At 46.2% G+C, this 26,078-nt stretch overlaps 2 protein-coding genes and 1 non-coding gene across 7 annotated transcripts in view; 1 reads left to right on the top strand and 2 right to left on the bottom strand.

Moving 5' to 3' along the window:
* Positions 1-638: 638 nt before the first annotated feature.
* LOC105497877 (aminoacyl tRNA synthetase complex interacting multifunctional protein 2) lies at positions 639-16,818 on the bottom strand. Of its 4 annotated transcripts, none has more exons than XM_011769408.3 (4): positions 16,691-16,818; positions 9,451-9,657; positions 6,431-6,662; positions 639-1,165 (listed from the first exon to the last, which is right to left on the bottom strand). In XM_011769408.3, the coding sequence occupies exons 1-4, from the start codon at positions 16,703-16,705 to the stop codon at positions 777-779; spliced, it is 843 nt and encodes a 280-aa protein (XP_011767710.1). In that variant the 5' UTR covers positions 16,706-16,818; the 3' UTR covers positions 639-776. The 4 variants fall into 4 exon arrangements, with proteins under 4 accessions (XP_011767710.1, XP_011767705.1, XP_070951441.1 ...); XM_011769403.3 differs by having other exon boundaries at positions 16,571-16,705; XM_071095340.1 differs by lacking the exon at positions 16,691-16,818 and adding an exon at positions 16,333-16,350.
* On the bottom strand, positions 7,794-7,929 carry LOC112429510 (small nucleolar RNA SNORA42/SNORA80 family). The gene has a single exon (XR_003021810.1). It is a non-coding gene; the product is annotated as a small nucleolar RNA SNORA42/SNORA80 family (small nucleolar RNA).
* Positions 16,819-16,853: 35 nt separating the features above from the next.
* Positions 16,854-26,078, top strand: part of LOC105498115 (PMS1 homolog 2, mismatch repair system component) — a 40,705-nt gene continuing 31,480 nt past the window's right edge. For both annotated transcript variants that reach the window (XM_071095318.1, XM_071095319.1), the window contains exons 1-5: positions 16,854-17,071; positions 20,372-20,511; positions 22,351-22,437; positions 22,616-22,718; positions 23,804-23,987. In XM_071095318.1, coding sequence (XP_070951419.1) covers positions 16,866-17,071; positions 20,372-20,511; positions 22,351-22,437; positions 22,616-22,718; positions 23,804-23,987 — 720 coding nt within the window. In that variant the 5' untranslated portion in view covers positions 16,854-16,865. The remainder of the gene's footprint in view (positions 17,072-20,371; positions 20,512-22,350; positions 22,438-22,615; positions 22,719-23,803; positions 23,988-26,078) is intronic.

The raw sequence follows: 26,078 nt of genomic DNA, 5'->3' as shown, positions 1-26,078 counted from the left end.
CAGTGTACAGTGTGCAACTTCCAGTGTTTTTTTTTTTGGGGGGATGGAGTCTCTGTCGCCCAGGCTGGAGTGCAGTGGCGCGATCTCGGTTCACTGCAAGCTCCGCCTCCCCGGTTCATGCCATTCTTCTGCCTCAGCCTCCCGAGTAGCTGGGACTACAGGCGCCCGCCACCACACCCGGCTAATTTTTTTGTACTTTTAGTAGAGATGGGGTTTCACTGGGTTAGCCAAGATGGTCTGGATCTCCTGACCTCGTGATCTGCCTGCCTCAGCCTCCCAAAGTGCTGGGATTACAGGCGTGAGCTACCGCGTCCGGCCGCAACTTCCAATCTTTTTATCTGTTCTCTCCACCTTCAATTTAGCGTCATTCCAAAACCACACCCTTGCAAAGCTTTGTACTCCTCACCCCAGGTGATCTCCAGGCAGCTCAGATCTCTTTCCCACCTTTGCCCTGCACTGTTCCCCGGTACTTCTTCCTTTATTGTAGCATTCAACTCCCCAGCCAATCTGTACATCCATCAGAGGCAGCGATCTGAAGTGGTTTTTGAATCCCAGAAAGGGTCTGCCATGGAGTTGGCAGTCATCACGGTAGATGGCATATGATTTTGCTGAATTTTAAATAAAATGAAAACCACAAATTACATGATGCTTTTATTGACATTTGACAACTGGCCTAAATAAAAAGACTTTGACTCTAATACAAGTCCCCTTACTGATAATAGGCATGAAAGAGCACCATTCTTAAAATCTAAACTCTTTAAAATCGGTAACCGAATTCACTTAAGGAGCTTGAGGGCCGTGTTAAAAGGAGCCAGGTTTTCACAAGACCTCATCCACCTCTGCACGTTGGCTGGCACTGTCACACTGCAGCCTCCGGTCTGCTGGAGCACAGACCACAGCACCACGTCTGCTACGGTGAGTTCATTCCCAGCGAGCCAAGGGCTCTTCCCAAGAGCTGAGTTCATAGAACGGAAAACAGCGGCTTTTTCTTTACTGCTTCCCTCTTTTAACTGAAAAATCGCGATATCTACCCAGCTATCTATAAGGGTTGCGTTGACAGCATTATGCTTCTGGCCAAACAGAGAGAACAAGAAACGTGCAATGTTCCCTTCTCCTTCGATGGGGCACATCGTCTGGACGCTGAATTTCATCTGCGTCTTCGTCACTGAAAAGAAAAAACACACGCAAGGTAGCATCACCAGAGCAGCCGTGTGAGGGAAGTACTCGCACAATGGGGAAGGGGACAGTCACCAAACACCACAGACTGATGACACGGGAAAGGGTGTTTTCAAGAAGAACATCACATTTTCAGTCAGTCTCTTAAGATGCTTAATACTGAAAAAGGTTTAAGTGCAAACTATGTTAAAAAAGTAACCAAAGAGCCATTCCTGGTATTTGATTATGACAGTTCTGAAGCTGGAAGGGACCTCAGACCACCTGCTCCAATCCCTGCTGCCTAAGGATTTGGGGGCTGAGGGCTGGAAACACAGGAGTTGCATCTCCCAGGCTCTTGGCCTCATAATCGCTTTCTGTGAGGCTGAGGGCAGTTAAGGTATGAATGACATGAACTCGCTTCCTTCCATATCAGCATAACCAGAAGGGGCATACATCCGTGGGATAGTGAGTACATGACATCCTATCTTTATGTGGCCATATGAGAAGATAATTTCAATGTCCCTATGATAGTAAGTTCTAGAATGTGAGGGCAAGATGGCTGTGATAGCCATGACTCCCCTGCTTTGCCTGGTTGGACAGAACCCCCTTCCTCCAAGGCTCACAGTCCCAACTTGAGCTGTGTCTCACTCAGAGACCCTAAACTTTGCAGAGGAACAAGGGCATCTTTGCAGTGCTTCATCTCTGCTCCTCCTCTAGAACTACCCCACAGGCTTCTTAGACTTAGAATATCTGACCTGATGCAAATCGCTGTATGGCCGGTATGCCACACAATGTCCTAACCCCTTGCTGCCTCGTATCAAAACCATGTTGCACATCTCATCATATAGTACAGCTGACCCTTGAACAGTGTGGGGGTTAGGGGCACTGACTCCCCACTGCTGTGCAGCGAAAATCCACATAAAACTTTTGACTTCTCCAAATCTTAAGCACTAACAGCCTACTACTGATGGGAAGCCTTACCTATGACAGTTGATTCACACACTTTGTATGGTCTATATATCATATGCTATATTCTTACGATAAACTTGAGAAAATGTTAAGAAAATAATAAGGATGCTGGGCATGGTGGCTCACACCTGTAGTCCCTGCTGCTTGGGAGGCTGAGGTGGGAGGATCACTTGAGCCCAGAAGGTTGAGGCTGTGGTGAGCTGTGACCGTACCACTGCATTCCAGCCTGGGTGACATAGCAAGACCCTGCCTCTTAAAAAGAAAAGGATAATTAATTTACTATTCATTAAGTTGAAGCGGATCATCTTAAAGGTCTTCATCCCACTGCCCATGTCGCTGAGGAAGAGGGGTTGGTCTTGCTGTCTTGGGTGGCAGCGGTAGAAAGGGAGGCAGGAAAGGAGGAGAGGCAAGCACGGTGTAGCTTTAGGGAAATACATCATAATTTGTCTGACTGTTTGCCTTTTGATTTCTCTAAAAATAGTTCCATGCAGCATGAACCCTTCCACCGTTTGCTTTAGTTTCACTGCTTGTATCATAGAAGACAAAAAAGAAGTCAAAAGCAGCCTCGAATGATCAGAAGCCTTCTCCCAGACTGTCTAATGGAAATCTGTTTTCCAGCCTGGCTTCTCCTAGGTCTTCTTCCTCAACATCTGGCACTGGCTTGGAAACACTTCTCCCCATTAAGCTGTCTTATGTTAACTCTTCTGTGCAGTGTCTGTCAGCCCTTGAATTTCTCCAAGATCTGTACCCTGAAACTCTTCACCACCCACTTTTGCCCCATCTGTGATCTATTTCTTGGTTTCCTTGGCTGTCGTAGATCCTATGAAGTCACGCACATCTGGACACAGGTTTCTCCAGCAGGAATGTACTGTTTCACCGTGATGGCTTTCACAGCTTTGTATACAACGATGTCCTCTTCAATGATGTAATCCTTCCAGACTCTTCAAGATGTTCTATCAGGGTTCTCTCTCTTTTGCTTTTTGTTTTGAGATGGAGTCTTGCTCTGTCACCCAGGCTGGAGTGCAGTGGCACGATCTCAGTACAACCTCCACCTCCCGCGTTCAAGCAATTCTCCTGCCTCAGCCTCCCAAGTAGCTGGGATTACAGGCATGTCTAGCCAGGGTTCTCTTTCATAGCACTGACAATTCTTTCACAGAATACTGTGTGTAATGAGCCTCAAAGGTTCTTACGACTTTTTGATCCATGTTGTGTTAGGGGGCAAGTAGATGGCTTTGACACCCTTGGTGTTAACTCATGGGGCTCTGAGTGACTGGAGCACTGAAGAACTTTCAAAGGTGTCCCTTACTGGCAAGGTACATCCTGACTTCAGGGACAAGGCATCAATGGAATTAATCCAGAAAAAGGGTTCTTGTCCAGGCGTACGACCAAAAGACGAGCAGCTGTGTTTATCTTTTCCCGTGAAGTCTTGGGTGTTAGCAGCTTTACAGGTAAGAGGTCTCCTGATCATAAACACAGCTGCACCTGCACAAAACAGGAGGGTTAGCCTAGCCCTCCCTGCCTTCAATTCTGGGACTCACTTCTCTTCTTTACTAATAAATGTCCTTTGTGGTTCCCCGCCCCCACCCCAGATTAGGGCAGTTTTGTCTGCATTAAAAACGTGTTGACACAGGTATCCTTTCTCCTCCATGATTTTCTTAATGGCATCTGGGAACTTGTCTGCTGCCTCTTGGTTAGCAGAAGCTGCTTCTCCTGTTATCTTGACATTTTTAAAAGCCAAACCTTTTCCTAAAATTATCAAACCATCGTTTGCTGGCATTAAACTCTCCAGCTTTAGATCTTTCACCTTCCTTTGGCTTCAAGTTGTCATATAATGACTTTGGTTTTTCTCAAATCATATGAGAGTCTATAGGTATGCCTTTCTAACAGGAATCCTGCACCCCACATAAAAGCTGCATTTTCTTTTCTTTTTTTTTTTGAGATGGAGTCTCACTCTGTAGCCCAGGCTGGAGTGTACTGGCACGATCTTGCCTCACTGCAACCTCTGCCTCCTGGGTTCAAGCGATTCTCCTGTCTCAGTCTCCCAAGTAGCTGGGACTACAGGTGAAGGTCACCATGCCAGGCTCATTTTTGTGCTTTTAGTAGAGATGGGGTTTCACCGTATTGGTCAGGCTGGTCTCGAACTCCTGATCTCAGGTGATCCACCCACCTTGGCCTCCCAAAGTGCTGGGATTACAGGAATGAACCACCGTACCCGGCCAAAAGCTACATTTTCAATACAAGATAAATAGGTATTTTGCAAAAAGTGCAAGGTTTTTGCACCTCCTGGTGCAGCTATAGTGATGCCTTCATGAATTTCCCTTTTTTTTTTTTTTTTTGAGACGGAGTCTTGCTGTGTCACCAGGCTGGAGTGCAGTGGTGCAATCTCGGCTCACTGCAACCTCCACCTCCCAGGTTTAAGTGATCCTCCTGCCTCAGCCTCCTGAGTAGCTTGGACTACAGCCACACACCACCAAGCCCAGCTAATTTTTGTATTTTTAGTAGAGACAGGGTTTCACCATGTTGGCCAGGATGATCTTGATCTCTTGACCTCGTGATCCGCCTGCCTTGGCCTCCCAAAGTGCTGGGATTACAGGCGTAAGCCACTGTGCCTGACCAAAAATTTCCCTTTTTTTAAAACAATGGTTCTTACACTGAATTCATTTATCTTGAAGAGGCAGCTGCAGACCTCTGGTACATATCAAGCAATTCAACTTTTTCATGTAATATCATGGCTTTTCTCTGCTTCTTGGGAGCACTTTCAGTATCACAAGAGACACTTTGTAAGTGCCCCACAGTGTTAGTCAAGGTTTATGGCAATGCACGATGGAAATATACCCAAAACATGATGAAAAATACCCAAGAACCTCAAGAGATCACTTTTTTTTTTGAGACGGAGTCTCGCTCTGTCGCCCAGGCTGGAGTGCTGTAGTGCAATCTCGGCTCACTGCAAGCTCCGCCTCCCAGGTTCATGCCATTCTCCTGCCTCAGCCTCCTGAGCAGCTGGGACCACAGGCGCCCGCCACCACGCTCGGCTAATTTTTTTTGTATTTTTTAGTAGAGACGGGGTTTCACCGTGTTAGCCAGGATGGTCTCGATCTCCTGACCTCGTGATCCACCCGCCTTGGCCTCCCAAGAGATCGCTTTTGACTGCAACATGCAATTTCCTGGAGAGGTGAATTAGCTGCTCACACCGAGATGACTGGTGTCACGGGGTGTCTGAAGCAGAATGAAGCAGACACTCCCCACGCTTGAGGTGGCTGTTAAATTATTCCAGCAGTACAGTATGTTTGTTCTGTAATGTTAATGTTACGCAGTTGGGATTTCATGCTCATCTTCACGTTTGTTTACATTTCTCTCAACTGCAGGTGGTGCCATGTATAGTGTGTGTGTAAGTTTTGATACATTTTAACTTCTTAAAATAGATTTGTGTACATTTTGTGGTAGCAAATTAAATAGACTAGTATGTAAATATTTTATGCCTCATAGCTTTTTCTTGTTTTGATTTTTTTTTTTTTTTTTTTTTTTGAGATGGAGTCTTGTTCTGTCGCCCAGGCTGGAGTACAATGGCGTGATCTTGGCTGGCTGCAACCTCCACCTCCTGGGTTCAAGAGATTCTCCTGCCTCCACCTCCCGAGTAGCTGGGATTACAGGTACCCGCTACCACACCTGGCTAAGTTTTGTATTTTTAGTAGAGACGGGGTTTCACCATGTTGGTCAGGTTGGTCTCAAACTCCTGACCTTGTGATCCGCTTGCCTTCACCCTACAAAGAGCTGGGATTACAGGCGTGAGCCACCGCGCACAGCCTTGATTTGATATTTCTAGGCTATGTGGTTTGTCTGCCAGTATTTTCAAATTGTTGCAAATCTCCAAAAAATTTTCCAAGATAGTTATTTGAAAAAAAATCCACGAGGCCCAGGCACGGTGGCTCACGCCTGTAATTCCAGCACTTTGGGAAGCCAAGGCAGGTGGATCACGAGGTCAGGAGTTTGAGACCAGCCTGACCAACGTGGTGAAACCGTCTCTACTAAAAACATGAAAAAAATTAGCTGGGCATGGTGGCACGCGCCTATAATGCCTGCTACTCAGGAGGCTGAGGCAGGAGAATCGCTTGAACCCAGAGGTGGAAGTTGCAGTGAGCCAAGATTGTGCCACTGCACTTCAGCCTGGGTGACACAGTGAGACTCTGTCTCAAAAAGAAAAGAAAAGAAAAGAAAAAAATCCACATGTAAATGGACTCATGCAGGTCAAACTCGTGGTGTTCAAGGGGCAGCTGTGTGTAAGTTTGACTCAGTCCCATCTACTTACCATTCTTCCAAATTAAAGTGAATCCCAGCTGATACTCTTGGCGGGGCTGTTTTTTATTCTGTTCTCCAAAGCACTTGAGAAGGTTTTCAGGCACACTCTTGACTGAGGAGTGCGTGTGCACCGTGGACAGGACCCTGAAGTGCTCACAGAGCAGCCTGTGCAACACGAGCAGGGAGAGGGGAGGGGAGGCCGGGTTCGCGTTGATCACGATGTCTTTCAGCGCCCCATAATCCTGGGGAAAGAGCAAGACAATGTACGAATAACAGTAATCAGAGAGTGCCACTGTGCCGGGTGCGAGTCTAAGAACCTAACCAGGGTTATCTGACTCCTCCACTTCCATGAAGAAGGCACTAGCATCTTCTCCAGGTTGCAGCCAGTAACTTCTCCAAGGCCACTCGCTCAGGATGGAGTGGAGCTGGGATATGAGCTGACTCCACCCCCTTATCCCCAACGAATAAAAAGTTGACTCCACTGTCAAATAAAACAGCGTATCAGAAATGACACTCTTTTTTTTTTTTGGAGACAGAGTCTCACTCTGTCACACAGGCTGGAGTACAGTGGATGATCTCTGCTCCCTGCAACCTCTGCCTCCCCAGGTTCAAGTGATTCTCCTGCCTCAGCTTCCTGAGTGGCTGGGACTACAGGTGCCTGCCACCACGCCCAGCTAATTTTTTTTTTTAATTATTTTTAGTAGAGATGGGGTTTTGCCATGTTGCCCAGGCTGTTCTCAAACTCCTGACCTCAAATGACCTGTCTGTCTTGGCCTCCCAAAGTGCTGGGATTACAGATGGGAGCCATGGTGCCTGGCCTAGGAATGACACTTCTTTTTTTTTTTTTTTTTTTTTTTTTTTTTTTTTTTTTTTGAGACGGAGTCTTGCTCTGTCGCCCAGGCTGGAGTGCAGTGGCATGATCTCAGCTCACTGCAAGCTCTGCCTCCTGGGTTTATGTCATTCTCCTGCCTCAGCCTCCCAAGTAGCTGGGACTACAGGCGCCCGCCACCGCGCCCGGCTAGTTTTTTAAAATTTTTTAGTAGAGATGGGGTTTCACTATGTTAGCCAGGATGGTCTCGATCTCCTGATCTCGTGATCCGCCCGTCTCGGCCTCCCAAAGTGCTGGGATTACAGGCTTGAGCCACCGCGCCCGGCCAGGAATGACACTTCTATTTGTCCCTTTTAACCTGCAATTATTCCAGCTACTGAATCTTTCCAACAGCTGACCACAGCCAATTTGTGTTAAGATGTTTCCATGAAGAACCCCTTAAGAAGGGGTGTTGGCTCAAGGTATCATTGGTGATGAGGGATGGGGAGATTCTAACATAGTAGGCGTTAACTGAAGTGCTCAGACTCATAGCTTTGTTTTTTCCCACTGGGTAACCCTCCTCAGTGCCAGTGGCCCATGGGTACAGAGGCCAAGCAATGGTTCGGGGCCACAGTTTGCTCTGGCATGGGGCACTATGAGAGGTCCAGGGGGATGGGCCTGTTATAAATCCAAACCCAGGCATGACAGCCTTTTTAGATAAAGACTTTCTTATTTCTTCTACACTTTCACTTGTAATAACGAATGCACTGATGTGAACACTCACAGCCAAACTCCTTGGCTTTCTGTACCCCGCCTGCTACTCCTGACCAATGTCCCCCACGTCAGCCTACGCGGAATGCCTTGCAGTTCCCTGAACATATTGTATTACTTGACACTGGGTCTTCTGAGGTATCAAAATTCATCTTGCGCACCACGTGCTCTGAGACGCCTCCCCAGCACCCTGAGAAATGACTGTTATGGCTGCTCATGCTCAAAAACTCATCTGCTAGGCTCCGGCTCCCTGAGGGCCTGGTTGCGCCTCATCTGAGTCCTCAGTGCATGCCAACAAGTACTGGATGAATGAGGGAGCAGTGGAAGGAATACATGAATGCAGAGGTACTGAGGTTACCAAATATCCCAGCCCTGGGTGAGACACCACAATGCTTGCATTTTTTAGGGCTTTTAAGTCGTGCTATTCTATCACCCATTCTAGAGGAGGCTATTGGTAGGGATTCTTGGGACAAACCCTTTTTGCATCCTCAAATAAATACCACTTCGTTGTAACAAACGAGATGGTCTTTCTTTGCATATCAGATTCTCCCCTAAATTAGCTGAAGCCTGTAAACTTCAATCATGAGAGCCGGCTGATGCAACTTACTTGTAATACAGCAAACTGAATTCAAGCAAAATGCACTTGAAATATGAGACTATGACTGGCCTGAGCAATACATTTCAAAAGGACGGGTAGGATTTTTGTGCTTGGGCAGTCACGGTTCTGAAAGTTGGCCTGCTATCAAAGAGAGTCTGGGCTGCCTCTGCTGAACCTCTGGGGAACACTGAGCAAACAAGCTGAGATCTGTTCTTCCAGGGCTCGGAGGCTGCTGGACCCATGCCTGGACTGGCAGAGGCTGTAACTTTCCTCTACTCCTCCTCTGCCTACACATCCTCCCTGCCCTCTACTTGGTCTGAGAAGTCAAGAAGAGGCTTTAGAGCTTGTTTTGACTTCACTCCTGCCTTGGGAATCTGTTCTGTGCAAAGGCACACTCATTTAGAGGAGAAAAAAATATGAATATGCTCTTGGCTCTGCCTTTGAAAATTAGAAAGCTAAGCCTTTTTTTTTGTTTTTTTTTTTGAGACGGAGTCTCGCTCTGTTGCCCAGGCTGGAGTGCAGTGGCGCGATCTCCGCTCACTGCAAGCTCTGCCTCCCGGGTTCACGCCATTCTTCTGCCTCAGCCTTCTGAGTAGCTGGGACTACAGGCGCCCGCCACCATGCCCAGCTAATTTTTTGTATTTTAGTAGAGATGTGGTTTCACCATGTTAGCCAGGACGGTCTGGATCTCCTGACCTCGTGATCCGCCTGCCTCTGCCTCCCAAAGTGCTGGGATTACAGGCGTGAGCCACCGTGCCTGCCCTGAAAGCTAAGGCTTTAATCACAGTAGCACAATTTCCCTGTACTAACCACTCAGCACCTACTAACATTTCAGCTTTCAAAACGAACTTACCTTCCCAAGCACTGAATTCAAGTCCAGCACATTGGTGGTTAAGGTCATGGGCTCATCCGCTTGGATTATGTTGGTTACATCCAAGTCTGCATCTGGTGTTTGAATCATCTTGGAGAGACCATCAACTGCAGCTTTCAACTCATACAGACGTTTTAAAATATCATCTTGGCGGGACTCAAGAGCTTGCAGAGATGGGTTAGACTCTTCCTAAACAAACCAACAGCCAAATGTTCATTTCCTCTCCCATCAGAACAGTGTTGTTTAAGTTTGATCACTTGTCTTACTTTGCCATGCACTCATCAAACCTCCCACCCTTTAAAAGAAGACATTATGGGCTGGGTGTGGTGGCTCACACCTGTAATCCCAGCACTTTGGGAGGTCTAGGTAGGCAGATCATCTGAGGTCAGGAGTTCAAGACCAGCTTGGCCAACATGGTGAAACCCTGTTTCTACTAGAAATACAAAAATTAGCTGGGCGTGGTGGCGCATGCCTATAATCCCAGCTACTCGGGAGGCTGAGGCAGGAGAATGGCTTGAACCCAGGAGGTAGAGGTTGCAGTGAGCCGAGATCACACCATTGCACTCCAGCCTGGGTGACAGAGCAAGACTCTGTCTCAAAAAAAAAAACAAAAATAAAAACAAACAAAAAAAAACTTAAAAAAAAGTTGTGGCTGAAAGCCACTCTGAAATTGTATGGTTCCGATTTCACGTAATTTAGTCTAAGAACAGGGAAAGATAGAAAATGAACACAATTTTTAGTTCTTTGTTCTTAACTAAGAATACTTTGCTTAAATAAGTAGCAATGAGAATGTAACTCAGTAATTTATACAAATAGGGAAAAGGGAACACGGGTTGAAACAGTTTTTTAGCTTGGAAGCATACCCATGGAGCTAATCAATTCCCCAAATCATTTTCTTGGCTTTTCTTTTGTCCTGGAGACAGGGTCTCACTCTGTTGCCCAGGCTGGAGTGCAATAGTGTGATCATGGCCCACTGCAGCCTTGACTTCCTGGGCTCAACTGATCCTCCTGCCTTAGTCTCCTGAGTGCCTGGGACTACAGGTGTGCACCACCAAGCCTGGCTAATTTTTAATTTTTTTTTTGTAGAGACAACTGTGCTATGTTGCTCAGGCTGGTCTCAAACTCCTGTCCTCAAGCCATCCTCCCACCTCAGCTCCCAAAGTGCTGAGAAGACAGACGTGAGCCACCATGCCCAGCCAGGCCACCATTTTTCACCTAGCCTATTCCACCTTGCACCTTTCTAGTTCACCCTGCAATCCATCCTTTAAGATGGCAGCTAGAAAGATTTTTAAAAGAAACTCAGGGCTGGGTGCAGTGACTCATGCCTGTAGTCCTAGCACTTTGGGAGGCCGAGGTGGGCAGATCACCTGAGGTCAGGAGTTTGAGACCAGCCTGGCCAATATTGTGAAACCCCTGTCCCTACTAAAAGTACAAAAACTATAGCTGGGTGTGGTGTGGGTGCCTGTAATCCCAGCTACTCAGGAGGCTGAGGCAGGAGAATTGCTTGAACCTGGGAGGCGGAGGTTGCAGTGAGCAGAGATCGCGCCACTGCACTCCACCCTGGGTGACAAGAGCAAGACTCCGTCTCAAAAGAAAAATTTCTGATATTGTCACTGTCTCCCCCTTGCTAACCTCCTAGGTGCTTAGGATAAAATGTCAAACATTTAACATGGCGTCACAGACATCTTGTATCATTTGGCCTCTGGCTACCTTACCTCACCCAATTTCCTCCTTTGCTCTGTGCTCTAGCTACACTGTCCTACGAGTTCCTAAAACACCACGCTGGCTCGGACCACAGGATCTTCACATGCCGTTTCCTCTATCTGCATTGCTCTTCCCTCTTCTCTTGTTTGCTTAACTCCTATTTACCCTCGGGCTTAATCAGCACTTTCTCACCTCTCCTAGTTTGCTGCTCTTATTTAAGATCAAACAGCAGAGCAATGTGAAGTCCACTGACTTCTGGGTGGAACAGAGTTCAGTATGCCAATTAAATTATTGGATGCTGGCCGGGCATGGTGGCTCACACCTATAAGCTCAGCACTTTGGAAGGGGCAGGCGGGTGGATCACTTGAGGTCAGGAGTTCAAGAGGACAGCATGATGAGACTCCATTTCTACTGAAACACAAAAATTAGCTGGGCTTGGTGGTGGGCACCTGTAGTCCCAGCTACTCAGAGGCTGAGGCAGGAGAATCACTTGGACTCAGGAGGTAGAGAGTGCAGTGAGCCGAGATCGCACCACTGCACTCTAGCCTGAGCAACAGGGCGACTCCATCTCAAAAAAAAAAAAAAAAAAAATTAGGTGCTGACTGAAAATAAATTTGAAAGCAAGATGTGTAACAGGGAGGGCTACTACCTGTGTAATATTCTGTTACTTAATGGTAAGTCCTGAGTCATATTTCCAATCTCTCTTTTTTTTTTTTTTTTTTTTTTGAGACGGAGTCTCGCTCTGTAGCCCAGGCTGGAGTGCAGTGGCCGGATCTCAGCTCACTGCAAGCTCCGCCTCAGCGTTCACGCCATTCTCCTGCCTCAGCCTCCCGAGTAGCTGGGACTACAGGCGCCTGCCACCTCGCCCGGCTAGTTTTTTGTATTTCTTAGTAGAGACGGGGTTTCACCGTGTTAGCCAGGATGGTCTCGATCTCCTGACCTCGTGATCCGCCCGTCTCGGCCTCCCAAAGTGCTGGGATTACAGGCTTGAGCCACCGCGCCCGGCCTCCAATCTCTCTTAACCAACCTATATCTGTACATTGTTTGTGTATAATTTCCACAAATGGCAGTAGGGTGTCTACTCCAATAGGGCCAAAAATGCACCTACTGGATTCAAAGCTCAGTCAGGGCCGGGCGCGGTGGCTCATGCCTGTAATCCCAGCACTTTGTGAGGCCAAGGCAGGCAGATCACTTGAGGTCAGGAGATCAAGACCAGCCTGGCCAACATGGTGAAACCCAGTCTCTACCAAAAATACAAAAAATTAGTCGGCCGTGGTGGCGGGCACCTGCAATCCCAGCTACTGGCGAGGCTGAGGCAGGAGAATTGCTTGAACCCGGGAGACGGCGGCTGCAGTGAGCCGAGATCGCGACACTGCACTACAGCCTGGGCGACAGAGTGAGATTCCGTCTCAAAAACAAAACAACTCAGTCAGGAATGAAGAATGTCTGAAGTACTATACGTGTAATGTGGCTTGTGATTTTTAAGCCCTGAGTGCAGCTTGATCTAGTCCTTCATGATCTGAGTAATACCAAAATGTTCAAGATCTGTTTTATGTCATTGGTGCCTTGTAATGTTGGCCTGCTGTTTTCCTTGCTGAGACTAGATTGTGATGTGGTATATTGTTTTTATCAATTTGTTTCAATTTATATGTATTTATAAACAGCTTATTCTTCATGTTGCTCTCCTTTACCCTGGAGATGCTTGATTGCTTTTCTTGACACGGGGCTTCACTCCGTTGCCCAGGCTGGAGTGCAGTGGCCGATCACAGCTCAATGCAGCCCTGACCTCCTGGGATCAAGTGATCCTCCCACCTCAGCCTCCTGAGTAGCTGGAACTACAGGCACATGCTACCACACCTGGCTAAGTGTTGTACTTTTTGTAAAAATGGGGTTTCACCATGTTGCCCAGATTGGTTTTGAACTCCTAGGTTCAAGTGATCCTCCTGCCTTGGTCTCCCAAAGTGCTGGGATTACAGATGTGAACCACTGCGCCTGGCCAAGATGTTTTATTGCTAATTATTTGTACACATTGTTATCATCTCCTAGAAAAATTGCTGGAAAAGTGACATTACGTGTCCTCTAAGTTGTAAGTTCGCAAAAGGCCACAAGAAGTTAGGCAGCAGACTTAAACACAAGTAAAACAGACTCTGCAAAACTTGGCCTTCAATGAAAGGTGACATTCTCCAACCTGGGTTGTCTTTCTGGTTTCATGGGACTGTGTAGTTGGAGGGTGACTGGGCCCTGTTTCCATGGCACTCTCTAGGTGCAGGGACCATTGAACCATGTCTGCTATTTCTGTCTCAGCTCTGTACTGAAATAACACGTTGTGTTACTGGGTTTCAAAAGAAAGTCCGTCCCTCCTGATCTAGGCAGAAAGCCATTAAAGAAAGCAGAAGGATAACAAGCAGTGGGAAAACAGACCAAAAAAGTTACCGATTCACCCATCTTGTGTCAGAATGGACAGGTCTGTTTCTCCTGCTGGAAACCTAGGATGTATGTTTGCAATGAGAAAAGAGTGAAAGACTTGAGCAGGTACATTAACAAAAGAGCAACCACAGCGGCCAGTGAATATGAAAAGGTCCTCAACTTAGAGAAGTCTGGAGAAATCCAAACTAAAACTACCCTAGGATACCACGCTACACCCACCAGTTTTGGGCAGGGTGCAAATATCAGGAATTCTTCTACCCAGCCGGTGGGTGGTGAGCAAGCGTGTAAAACAGTATAACAACTCTGGAAAACAATTTAGTAGAGTGGAAAGCCAGGTGGGCCACTGAGCCGGAGTCCCGTTCATTAGTACATACCCCATGCCTGCTGCTCTGTATAAGAATATTCACTACAGAATTGTTCATAGCAGGTTAAAATGGAAAACAATCCAGTGTCCCTGAGCAAGTAGGATGGATAAGTATATGGTGGAGAGCCATGCAATAGAACAGTATACTACAGAGAAGAAGAATACTTCCGATGTTACAATAAAATGACTCCTAAAATAATGTCTACAAAAAAGAAGCCAGGGCTGGGCACCAGTGGCTCATGTTTGTAATCCCAGCACTTTGGGAGGCTGGGGTTAGAGGATCACTTGAGGCCAGGAGATGGAGACCACCTCCGTTCTTTTTTTTTTTGAGACGGAGTCTCGCTCTGTCACCCAGGCTGGAGTGCAGTGGCCAGATCTCAGCTCACTGCAAGCTCCGCCTCCCGGGTTCACGCCATTCTCCTGCCTCAGCCTCCGGAGTAGCTGGGACTACAGGTGCCCGCCACCTCGCCCGGCTAGTTTTTTTGTATTTTTTAGTAGAGACAGGGTTTCACCGGGTTAGCCAGGATGGTCTCGATCTCCTGACCTCGTGATCCGCCCGTCTCGGCCTCCCAAAGTGCTGGGATTACAGGCGTGAGCCACCGCGCCCGGCCCACCTCCGTTCTTGATAACCACCTTTTAGGTAGAGATAGGGTGAGATCCCATCTCTACATTAAAAAAAAAAAAAAGCCAGACACATCAGATTATATGCTGTATGCTTATATATATATATATATATCAATTGTTTAGCGGCCAGGTGCAGTGGCTCACGCCTGTAATCCCAGCACTTTGGGAGATTGAGGCGGGTGGATCACTTGAGGTCAGGAGCTCGAGACCAGCCTGGCCAACATGGTGAAACCCCGTCTCTACTAAAAATACAAAAATTAGCCGGGTCCAGTGGATGGTGCCTGTAATCTCACCTACTCAGGAGGCTGAGGCGGGAGAATTGCTTGAACCTGGGAGGCAGGGGTTGCAGTGAGCTGAGATCACACTACTGCACTCCAGCCTGGGCGACAGAGCAAGACTCTGTCTGAAAAAAACAAAAAAACACAAAAAACCAGACTATATTGTTTAGGGATAAATACTGAGTTGACAAAATAAGAGAGACAAGCAGGACATAATTACCATAAAAAATCAAGACCTGGGGTTGGGGGTGGGGAGGGAAGGTTGAAGTGGAAAGAATGGAGGGGTGACAATGTGTGTCAACCTGGGCCGTCGTGACCCTGGGGTTCGCTTTGTAATTCCTGAAAATGAGCATTTATGTGCTATTCACTTTTCAGAAGGCAGAATCTCTGAACTAAAATGTTTGAGCAACCATATATATATATAAAAAGGACAGATTTTTATTTTAATTAAAACATTTAATTTTTTTTTTTTTTTTTTGAGACGGAGTCTGGCTCTGTCGCCCAGGCTGGAGTGCAGTGGCTGGATCTCAGCTCACTGCAAGCTCCGCCTCCCGGGTTCACGCCATTCTCCTGCCTCAGCCTCCCGAGTAGCTGGGACTACAGGCGCCCGCCACCGCGCCCCGCTAGTTTTTTGTATTTTTTTAGTAGAGACGGGGTTTCACCGTGTTAGCCAGGATGGTCTCGATCTCCTGACCTTGTGATCCGCCCGTCTCGGCCTCCCAAAGTGCTGGGATTACAGGCTTGAGCCACCGCGCCCGGCCAAAACATTTAATTTTTTAAAAAAATTTTTTGAGACGGAGTCTCGCTCTGTCGCCCAGGCTGGAGTGCAGTTGTGCAATCTCAGCTCACTGCAAGCTCCGCCTCCTGGGTTCACGCCATTCTCCTGCCTCAGCCTCCCGAGTAGCTAGGACTACAGGTGCCCGCCACCTCGCCTGGCTAGTTTTTTGTAGTTTTTAGTACAGACGGGGTTTCACCGTGTTAGCCAGGATGGTCTCGATCTGCTGACCTCGTGATCCGCCCGTCTCGGCCTCCCAAAGTGCTGGGATTACAGGCTTGAGCCACCGCGCCCGGCCTAATTAAAACATTTAAAAAATAGAGACAAGGGTCTCGCCATGTTGCTCAGGCTGGTCTCATACTCTTGGGGCTCAAGCGATTCTCCCACCTTGGTCTCCCAAAGAGCTGAGATTCCAGGCATGAACCACCGCGCGCGACCTGGAAAGATATATACATATATATATATATATTTTCTTTTTTTGAGACAGTTTCGCTTTTGTTGCCCAGGCTCGAGTGCAATGGCTCGATCTCAGCTCACTGCAAACCCCGCTTCCAGGGTTCAAACGATTCTCCTGCCTCAGCCTCCCGAGTAGCTGGGATTACAGGCGCCTGCCACCACACCCGGCTAATTTTTGTATTTTCAGTAGAGCCGAGGTTTCACCATGTTGGCCAGGCTGGTCTCGAACTCCTAACCTCAGGTGATCCGCCAGCCTCGGCCTCCCAAAGTGCTGGGATTACAGGCGTGAGCCACACCGCCCGGCCTGGATAAATCCTTTAAAAGAGAAAAGTTTGGGTGAGTCCCTGGCTGGCCGGCACAGAAGCGGGGTGGGGCCGTGAAGCGGGTGGGATGCATTCGCTCCGGCCTGCGGGGACCCGGTCCGGCAGCCGGCCGCCGCGCGTGCGCACTGGGCGGGGGACCCCGCGCTCCTACCTGCACGTGGCCAGCGCCGGGCGCTGGGCCGCCGCTCCTGCAGTGCACGTTGGGGAGCCGGTACATGCAGGTGGGAAGCTCCACACGGAGAGGCGCGCCACCCCCGTGATAGGGCTTTACCTGGTACATCGGCATGGCGGAACCAAAGCAAGAGGGGCTAGCGCGTGCCAGACACCAACGCTCAAAAACCGTCAGAGGCCACGACGGAGGGCGGCCACCTCCCTTCTGACCCTGCTGCGGGCGTTCGGGAAAACGCAGTCTGGTGTGCTCTGATTGACCCAGGCTTTTTGACGTCATGGACTCGACCTTTGAGAGAGCCAATAGGCGAAAAGGAGAGACGGGAAGTATTTTTGCCGCCCCGCCCGGAAAGGGTGGAGCACAACGTCGAAAGCAGCCAATGGGAGCCCCGGAGGCGGAGCGCCTGTGGGAGCCGTGGAGGGAACTTTCCCAGTCCCGAGGCGCAACCGGGGTTGCATCCATGGAGCGAGCTGAGAGCTCGAGGTGAGCCGGGCTCGCGGTCTCCCCTCTCGCGCGCCCTCTTTGACACCCACGGCGTTCCAGCCTCCCTGGAAATGCGGGAAACATGGCCGAGGCGCGTGGCGAAGCCGCCGCGTGGAGGCCCCGGAGCAGCGACCTCAGCGCCCGAGCGATCCGGTGCCCCTTGGGTGCGCCTTGAGGCCGAGGCAAGCTCCTTCGGGGTCTTGGGCTGCGGGCAAAGGATTCGGCCCTGTAAGGAGTTGGGTTCGGCCCGTCCCAGACAGGCTTTGCCCACATCCCATCACAGGGCCGTGGACTTGAAGCCGGAGCGTGAAATCCGCATAGACTGAATGCATTTTCTTTCTACCTGTTCTCTCTCCACTTTTATTTTTATTTTTGTATTATTTAATTTTTAATTTTTTTTTTTTGTAGAGACGGGGATTTCTCTATGTTACCCAGGGCTGGTCTCGAACTCCTCAGCTCAAGCAATCCGCCCGCCTCCGCCCCCCAAAGTGCTGGAATTACAGGAGTGATGCACTGTGTCTGGCCTTTTTAAAAAATTGAGGTTATTTTGGGGACGGTAGAGCGTCCAGACACATCCTAATTTGCATAGCCGCGCAGTTTTAAAAAATGCAATGCATTTCTACCTTTTAGAGTATGTGATTTCTGCCTATTAGGGTATGTGATTTCTGGCTGGTAAGCTACACCGAATCTTGGCTAGCGCAGTTGCATTCCGTGTCAGATTTGTAAACGCAAATTTGCTTTCTGTATTTAAATATATTAGATATATTTAGTTAACTACATTTAAATGTATTGAGACATTTAAATAAATCTGGGGTCTCTATCTAAATGCGCTCTCTCCTCAAAATAAGTATCTGAAGTGGGCTGGGCGCGGTGGCTCACCCCTGTAATCCCAGCACTTTGGGAGGCCAAGGCGGGTGGATCATGAGGTCAGGAGTTCATGACCAGCCTTGCCAACATGGTGAAATACGGTTTCTACTAAAAATACAAAAATTAACCGGGCGTGGTGGCGGGAGCCTGTAATCCTAGCTACTTGGGAGGTTGAGGCAGGAGAATCTCTGGAACCCAGGAGGCGGAGGTTGCAGTGAGCTGAGATGGCACCACTGCAGTACCGCCTGGGCGACACAGCAAGACTCCGTCTCAAAAAAAAGAAAAAGTGGACCTGTAGCCTATAGTGTGTTGCCAAATAAACTTATTTTTAGAGATACTTTCCATTTTCTGTGGGGTCATCTGCAGTTTCACATGGTAGACAGACTTGGGTGAGATTCTTAGCAGGGTAGAATGAAGAGTAAAGAGGTTTGTTTATTTCACAAGGGTTTATTGAAGGCCTACCATGTGTTAAATGCTGTAGGAAATACCCAGTGATTTCTCTTTCATGGAGGTTTCCTGCCTTCTCTTAACAAGTTAATCAAACTGTTTACTGGAAATTGCTAAGTTAGTGAACACACAGGATACATTCTTTGGATGAGCAGACATTGGTTGGGCAGAGGAGGAAGAGGAGAGCAGTTTAGACAGAGACCTGCTTATACACTGTAGTGTCTAAAAGAGCTTGTGATGTTCAGGAAGTAATTGTTCAGTGTGGTACAATGTAGGGCACGGCCGGTTGCGGTGGCTCACGCCTGTAATCCTAGCACTTTGGGAGGCTGAGGCAAGCGGATCACCTGAGGTCAGGAGTTCAAGACCAGCCTGGTCAACATGGTGAAACCCGGTTTCTACTAAAAACACAAAAATTAGCCGGGTGTGATGGTGGGCGCCTGTAATCCCAGCTACTTGGGAGGCTGAGACAGGAGAATTGCTTGAACCTGGGAGACGGAGGTTGCAGTGAGCTAAGATCATGCCATTGCACCCCAGCCTGGGTGACAGAGTGAGACTCTGTCTCAAATAATAATAATAATAATAATAATAATAATAATGTAGGGGACTTGATGAAGGGAAAGGATTAGAGAGATTCTGAAAAGAAGGTAGTTTTGGGCGCAGTGAGGACTAGATTTTAAATTTCGTATAGTAGGAAGTGGGGCACTTGTAAATTTTTTTTTTTTTTTTTTTTTTTTTTTTTTTTTTTGAGACGGAGTCTCGCTCTGTCGCCCGGGCTGGAGTGCAGTGGCCGGATCTTGGCTCACTGCAAGTTCCGCCTCCCGGGTTTACGCCATTCTCCTGCCTCAGCCTCCTGTGTAGCTGGGAGTACAGGCGCCCGCCACCTCGCCCGGCTAGTTTTTTGTGTTTTTTAGTAGAGACGGGGTTTCACCGTGTTAGCCAGGATGGTCTTGATCTCCTGACCTCGTGATCCACCCGTCTCGGCCTCCCAAAGTGCTGGGATTACAGGCTTGAGCCACCGCGCCCGGCCCACTTGTAAATTTTTAAGCAGAAAAATTATTTGACCAGATCTGTGATTTCAAAAATAGCTCTGGTGATAGAGTGGAGGATGGATTGGAGCAGGTAATGAGGGGAGATGAAACCGTTATAAAACTCTTAAAGCTCGTACAGCAAGAACTTTGAGGGTCTTTGCTGAGACAGCAGCTGGCAGCTTCAATTTGGAGTAGGGTATCAAAGGCAACTGTGTATAAGGAATCGTTATATAACTGGTACCCAATTTCCGAGATGATTTTGACTTAAACATTGTGTATTTCCCAGCATACTGTTGGTTTTTCTAATTATGTGGGAAATTATGTTGCTTTCACTTTGTTTGTTTTTTTTTGCTCTGTCGCCCAGGCTGGAGTGCAATGCCGCAATCTCGGCTCACTGCAACTTCCGCCTCCCAGGTTTAAACGATTCTCCTGCGTCAGCCTCCTGAGTAGCTGGGATTACAGTTGCCCACCACCATGCCTGCCTAATTTTTTGTATTTTTAGTAGAGATGGGATTTCACCATGTTGGCCAGGCTGGTCTCGAACTCCTGACCTCAAGTGACCCACCCACCTCTGCCTCCCAAAGTGCTGGGATTACAGGCATGAGCCACGGCAGCCAGTCATGGTTTCACTTTTCAAGAAAGAAGACACCATTGTTGCCAAAGATTTTGGTAATTTGAGAGATACAATGTATGTTTTCTCCATGTGGATCCTAGTATAATTAGATAGTAAGGATGTGTTTAATTTGAAGTATCTATCCAGAAGTATTTTGGGTACATGTTTAAGGATTGTAAAACAGTGTTTCTATTTCTGGATATAATAAATGTATTTGCTAATATAATAAATGATTAGATTAGACCCATAAACTATTTACAGTGTTGAGTCATTTCCCACAGTGAAAATCAGGATGAAAATATATAGCTGAATATTTGCTTTGTTTCTTGTAACTGATTTCTTTAGTACAGAACCTGCTAAGGCCATCAAACCTATTGATCGGAAGTCAGTCCATCAGATTTGCTCTGGGCAGGTGGTACTGAGTCTAAGCACTGCAGTGAAGGAGTTAGTAGAAAACAGTCTGGATGCTGGTGCCACTAATATTGGTAAGTTTGGGAGAGTTTTAAGCCACAAGAAATGATCAGTGAATGTTGTAGTCAAGAAACATTTGTTATTGAAACACGACTGTCAAGTGTTGATGTAGTAATAAAGTATTATTTTTAAGTTAAAATTAGTACCTATTATGTGCCTAGTACTTAGCTAGGTAGTAGTAACAGCTTTTATTGTGTTCTTATGGTGTGCCAGGCAGGTTTTATGCTAAGAATTACACAGAAATATTTAATATTCAAAATAGCTGGGCGTGGTGTCCCATGCCTGTAATCCTAGCCCTTTGAGAGGCTGAGATGGCGGAATTGCTTGAGGCCAAGAGTTCAAGACCAACCTGGCCAACATGGTGAGACCTCATCTCTATTAAAAAATAAAGTAGGCCGGGCGTGGTGGCTCACGCCTGTAATCCCAGCGCTTTGGGAGGCCAAGACGAGTGGATACCTGAGGTCAGAAGTTTAAGACCAGCCTGTCCGAAGTGGTGAAACTGTCTCTACTAAAAATACAAAAATTAGCTGGACCTGGTGGCAGAAGCCTGTAATCCCAGCTACTTGGGAGACTGAGGCACAAGAATTGCTTGAACCCGGGAGGCGGAGGTTGCAGTGAGCTGAGATCGTGCCACTGCACACCAGCCTGAGGACAGAGCAAGACTCCGTCTCAAAAACATAAAATAAAATAGGCCTGGAATAGTGGCTCACATCTGTAATCCCAGCACTTTGGGAGGCTGAGGGGGGCTGATCATTTGAGGTCAGGAGTTCGAGACCAGTGTAACCAACATGGTGAAACCCTGTCTCTACTAAAAATACAAAAATTAGCCAGATGTGGTGGTGCATGGCTGTAATCTCAGCTCCTCAGGAGGCTGAGGGAGGAGAATTGCTTGAACCTGAGAGGTGGAGGTTGCAGTGAGCCAAGATCATGCCACCGTACTCCAGCCTGGGTGATGAGCAAAACTCCATCTCAAAAAAAAAAAAAAAAAGACAAGGAAAAAGAAAATAATAAAATAAAAAAACATAAAAAGTTAATCTGCAGAATAACTTTATGAGATAGAACTTATTATCTCCATTTTACAGATGAGGAAATTAAGGGACAGCAAGTTTCCTTCTTTTGAGATTATAAAGCTAATAAAATAGGATCCAGGAAGTCTGATTCCAGAACCCATTCTCTCTTTTTTTTTTTGGAGGTGGAGTTTTGCTCTTGTTGCCCAGGCTGTAGTGCAATGGCACGATCTCGGCTCACTGCAACCTCCGCCTCCTGGGTTCAAGCGATTCTCCTGCCTCAGCTTCCCGAGTAGCTGGGATTACAGGCATGCACCACCAAGCCTGGCTAATTTTGTATTTTTAGTAGAGACAGAATTTCTCCATGTTGGTCAGGCTGGTCTCCAACTCCTGACCTCAGGTGATCTGCTCGCTTTGGCCTCCCAAAGTGCTGGGATTACAGGCATGATCCACTGTGCCCAACCCCTGTTCTCTTTACTGGGTATGTTAAAATTATTTCTTTCAAAAGAAAAGGCTGGTCAAAGTGCAACGGTTTTACAACTAATTGATCACAACCAGTTACAGATTTTTTTTTTGTTCCTTTTCCACTCCAACTGCTTCACTTGACTAGCCTAGGGAAAAAAAAAAAAAAAGAGGAAAGAAAGAAAAAGCTAAACTATTTAGTCTAGGCTAGTAAATAACCAGAAAGGACTTTATAAAAATGAAATATACAAAACGACACTAGTACATGTAACTAAAGGTATTGTTATGACTCTTAAATTTGCATATGTTATAAATAATGTCAATGTAAAAACTTATAGCATGGGTCCATTTTTAATAAATATGTAAATATTTTAAACTTTCTAGATCTAAAGCTTAAGGACTATGGAGTGGATCTCATTGAAGTTTCAGACAATGGATGTGGGGTAGAAGAAGAAAACTTCGAAGGCTTAAGTAAGTTGACTTTTTCTGATCCTATTATAAAATAATTGGGCCACACGTCCCAGCATTGTGAGTAACACTGTCTTGGGAAACGCAAAAGCAGTTTTTTAAAGCCAGTTACTAGATACCATGTATATTTGTTGTTATAGCACTTGAGATATCTTAATCCTTACTTTACACTGTCTTTCAGCTCTGAAACATCACACATCTAAGATTCAAGAGTTTGCTGACCTAACTCAGGTTGAAACTTTTGGCTTTCGGGGGGAAGCTCTGAGCTCACTTTGTGCACTGAGGTGATACAATATTTTTATCCATTCACTTGACCCCTTAGAAAAACCTCTCTGAAAATTAATTGGAATCATTATTCTTTACAATTTTCTATCTCAACATCTCAACTTCTAGCTTCTGAATTCTGTTTTGTCTCGCTGCCAATCTAAGTCATAGTACTTCTGAAATGTGAGCAATAAATAAATGAAATGAAGCAAATAGTATTGTTTAAAAAAATGGTTACCCTTATTAAAACAGTAACTTCTCAATTTTAACATAACATATAGATAATAAATGATAGTTACCATTGGTTTTGATTATCAGTTTTTAGGGAAACATTTAACCAAAGCACTATTTAATTATGGCACAGATACTAAATTTTCATAATTATATACAAATATATATATATGTATGTGTATATATGTGTGTGTATATATATATATATATGTTTTTTTTAGAAAGAGTTTTGCTCTGTCACCCAGGCTGGAGTGCAGTGGCACAGTCTCGGCTCACTGCAATCTCTGCCTTCCAGGATCAAGTGATTCTCGTGCCTGAGCCTCCTGAGGAGCTGGTACTATAGGCATGCACCACCACTCCTGGCTAATTTTTGTATTTTTAGTAGAGATGGGGTTTTGCCATGTTGCCCAGGCTGGTCTCGAACTCCTGGCCTCAAGTGATCTGCCTGCCTCGGCCTCCCAAAGTGCTGGAATAACAGGCATGAGCCACTGCATTCTGCCCTACATACACATTTTAATTATAATGTATTTTAGATTCTTTTAAAAAAATTTGTTCAAAGAGTAATAAAACAAATCTCTATTTGTGAATAAATGAATCTTGAGATCATTGACGGTTTTGCAGTTCAAGCTGAAAAACAAAATCAAAGCTCTTATCAAAACAAAGCATGTTTAGTGCTCTCTGTCTCACTGTCTTTTAGATGCCAAACCTTAGATTTTATGATGACTCCTCAACCGTTTAGATCTTGATGATCTCAAAGGGATCATCAGCTTTTTTTAGGAAAGTTTTGAGGGAAAAGCAAGCGAAGGAAAGAGTAGTCAGTGCCCAACATCATGGGCCTCTCACTGAACACACCATGCCTGGTATTCTCTCACAGTGACGTCACCATTTCCACCTGCCACGCATCGGCGAAGGTTGGGACTCGACTGGTGTTTGATCACAATGGAAAAATCATCCAGAAAGCCCCCTACCCCCGCCCCAGAGGGACCACAGTCAGCGTCCAGCAGTTATTTTCTACACTACCTGTGCGCCATAAGGAATTTCAAAGGAATATTAAGAAGGTACAGCAAATTAATCCTGGTTTTCAAGAGTATTGGTTAATGCACGTGAGCAAAAGATTTACTAAAGATGTTTATTCTGCTGTTGATTCTCTTCCCGTAATTTACTGAGACATGATTTATTTGCATTTCTCATTAAAGACTTAAAGACTTTAGGATGATGTACTTTTTTCTTTTCATCACATAGTGTTTATTAGGCCTGGGCAACATAGTGAGACCCTGTCTCTAAGAAAAATTAAAAAAAAAAAATTGACTGGGCATGGTGGCATGCACCTGTAGTATCTAGCTACTTGGGAGGCTGAAGTGGGAGGATTACTTGAGCCCAGGAACTCGAGGCTGCAGTGAGCTATGACTGCACCCCTGCACTTCAGACTGGGAGACAGAGTAAGACCTTGTCTGGAAAAATACATATACGTATATATTTATTTTTTATTTTTATCTTTTTTTGAGATGGAGTATCATGTTGGTGCCCTGGCTGGAGTACCGTGGCCAATCTCGGTTCATTACAACCTCGACCTCCCGAGTTCAAGCAATTCTCCTGCCTCAGCCTTCTGAGTAGCTGGGATTACAGGCGTGTGCCACCACGCCTGGCTAATTTTTGTATTTTTAGTAGAGACGGAGTTTCACCGTGTCGGCCAGACTGGTCTGGAATTCCTGACCTCAGGTAATCCACCCACCTCGGCTTCTCAAAGTGCTGGGATTACAGGCGTGAGCCACCAGGCCTGGCCTTATGTACTTACATTTTAATAAGAATATTTCTTGGCCAGGCGCCGTGGCTCATGCCTGTAATCCCAGCACTTTGGGAGGCTGAGGCGGGCAGATCACGAGGTCAAGAGATCGAAACCATCCTGGCCAAAGTGGTGAAACCCTGTCTCTACTAAAAATACAAAAATTAGCCGGGCCTGGTGGCGTGCGTCTGTAGTCCTAGCTCCTGGGAAGGCTGAGGCAGGAGAACCACTTGAATCTGGGAGGTAGAGGTTGCAATGAGCTGAGATCACGCCATTGCACTCCAGCCTGAGCACAGAGCCAGAGTCCGTCTCAAAAAAAAAAAAAAAGAATATTTCTCTTGGTTTTCTGAGAAACGAGTTATTGGAACCCTTATGAATTTGAATGCAAATGAAAGCAGCTAAATGTTATATAATTGTTGTGTTTAAAAAGCAGATTATAAAACTGTCTGTATTACATGATTACAGTTTTATAAAAACAAAACAACAGGCCTAGATGTGTATAGTATAAAGGCTGGAAGAGTCAGCACTTTCATGTTCTCAGCGGTTATCCTTGGATGTGAGATCCCATGCAGTTTTTGCTGTCTTCTTTGTGCCTGTTTTGTATGTGTATTTTTTATAATCTAAAAAGTTATTTAAACATATGCAGCTAAAAACTTTTTTTTACCTGTAAAGCATTTGGTGCTAATTTTAACTTTTTTTTTTTTTTTTAGATGGAGTCTTCTCACTCTGTCACCCAGGCTGGATTGCAGTGGTGTGATCTCGGCTCACTGCAACCTCCGCCTCCTGGGTTCAAGTGATTCTCCTGCCTCAGCCTCCCGAGTAGCTGGGATTATAGGTGTGTGCCACCACGCCCAGCTAATTTTTGTGTTTTTAGTAGAGATGGGGTTTCACCATGTTGGCCAGGCTGGTCTTGCACCCCTGACCTCAAGTGATCTGCCTGCCTCAGCCTCCCAAAATGTTGGGATTATAGGCCACTGCACTCAGCTGCTAATTTTAACTTTATTACATTTTTTCAAAATTGAAATTTTTTAAAATAGAGAAAACTTACTCTTTTTTTGTATTTTATGGTAAAAAAGTTAGTGCCTTAGCAAAATACAGGAATGTAGAACTTACGTTTGTTAAAGATAACCATTACTTACAGTTTGTATATCTTTTCAGACTCCTTTTAATTTCATGTGTTTGTAACTGTTGGAATAATTTTCAAGATACATTCATAAGTTAATGAAAGCAAGTAATACAGAATGTACAGCATGCAAGTAATACAGAATTGTATGTGGTTGAAAGTTTTTTTTGCTTTTTTTTTTTTTTAAATTGAGACAGGGTCTTGCTCTCTCACCCAGGCTAGAATGTAGTGGCACAATCTCAG

Source organism: Macaca nemestrina, chromosome 4 (genome assembly GCF_043159975.1).
Source record: "Macaca nemestrina isolate mMacNem1 chromosome 4, mMacNem.hap1, whole genome shotgun sequence".
In the NCBI taxonomy this organism is placed as follows: domain Eukaryota; kingdom Metazoa; phylum Chordata; class Mammalia; order Primates; family Cercopithecidae; genus Macaca; species Macaca nemestrina.
The sequence above is the reverse complement of the archived record's forward strand: the minus strand, read 5'-3'. Positions and strand labels throughout refer to the sequence as shown.

Excerpts from the sequence above, each read along its gene's own strand:
- LOC105497877 (XM_011769403.3), bottom strand. The coding sequence starts at position 16,705 with ATGCCGATGTACCAGGTAAAGCCCTATCACGGGGGTGGCGCGCCTCTC. Across the intron at positions 9,658-16,570 it reads CCGGCGCTGGCCACGTGCAG|GAAGAGTCTAACCCATCTCT; the intron begins GTAGGAGCGCGG and ends TGGTTTGTTTAG. Across the intron at positions 1,166-6,430 it reads CACTTTAATTTGGAAGAATG|TGACGAAGACGCAGATGAAA; the intron begins GTAAGTAGATGG and ends TTTTCTTTTCAG.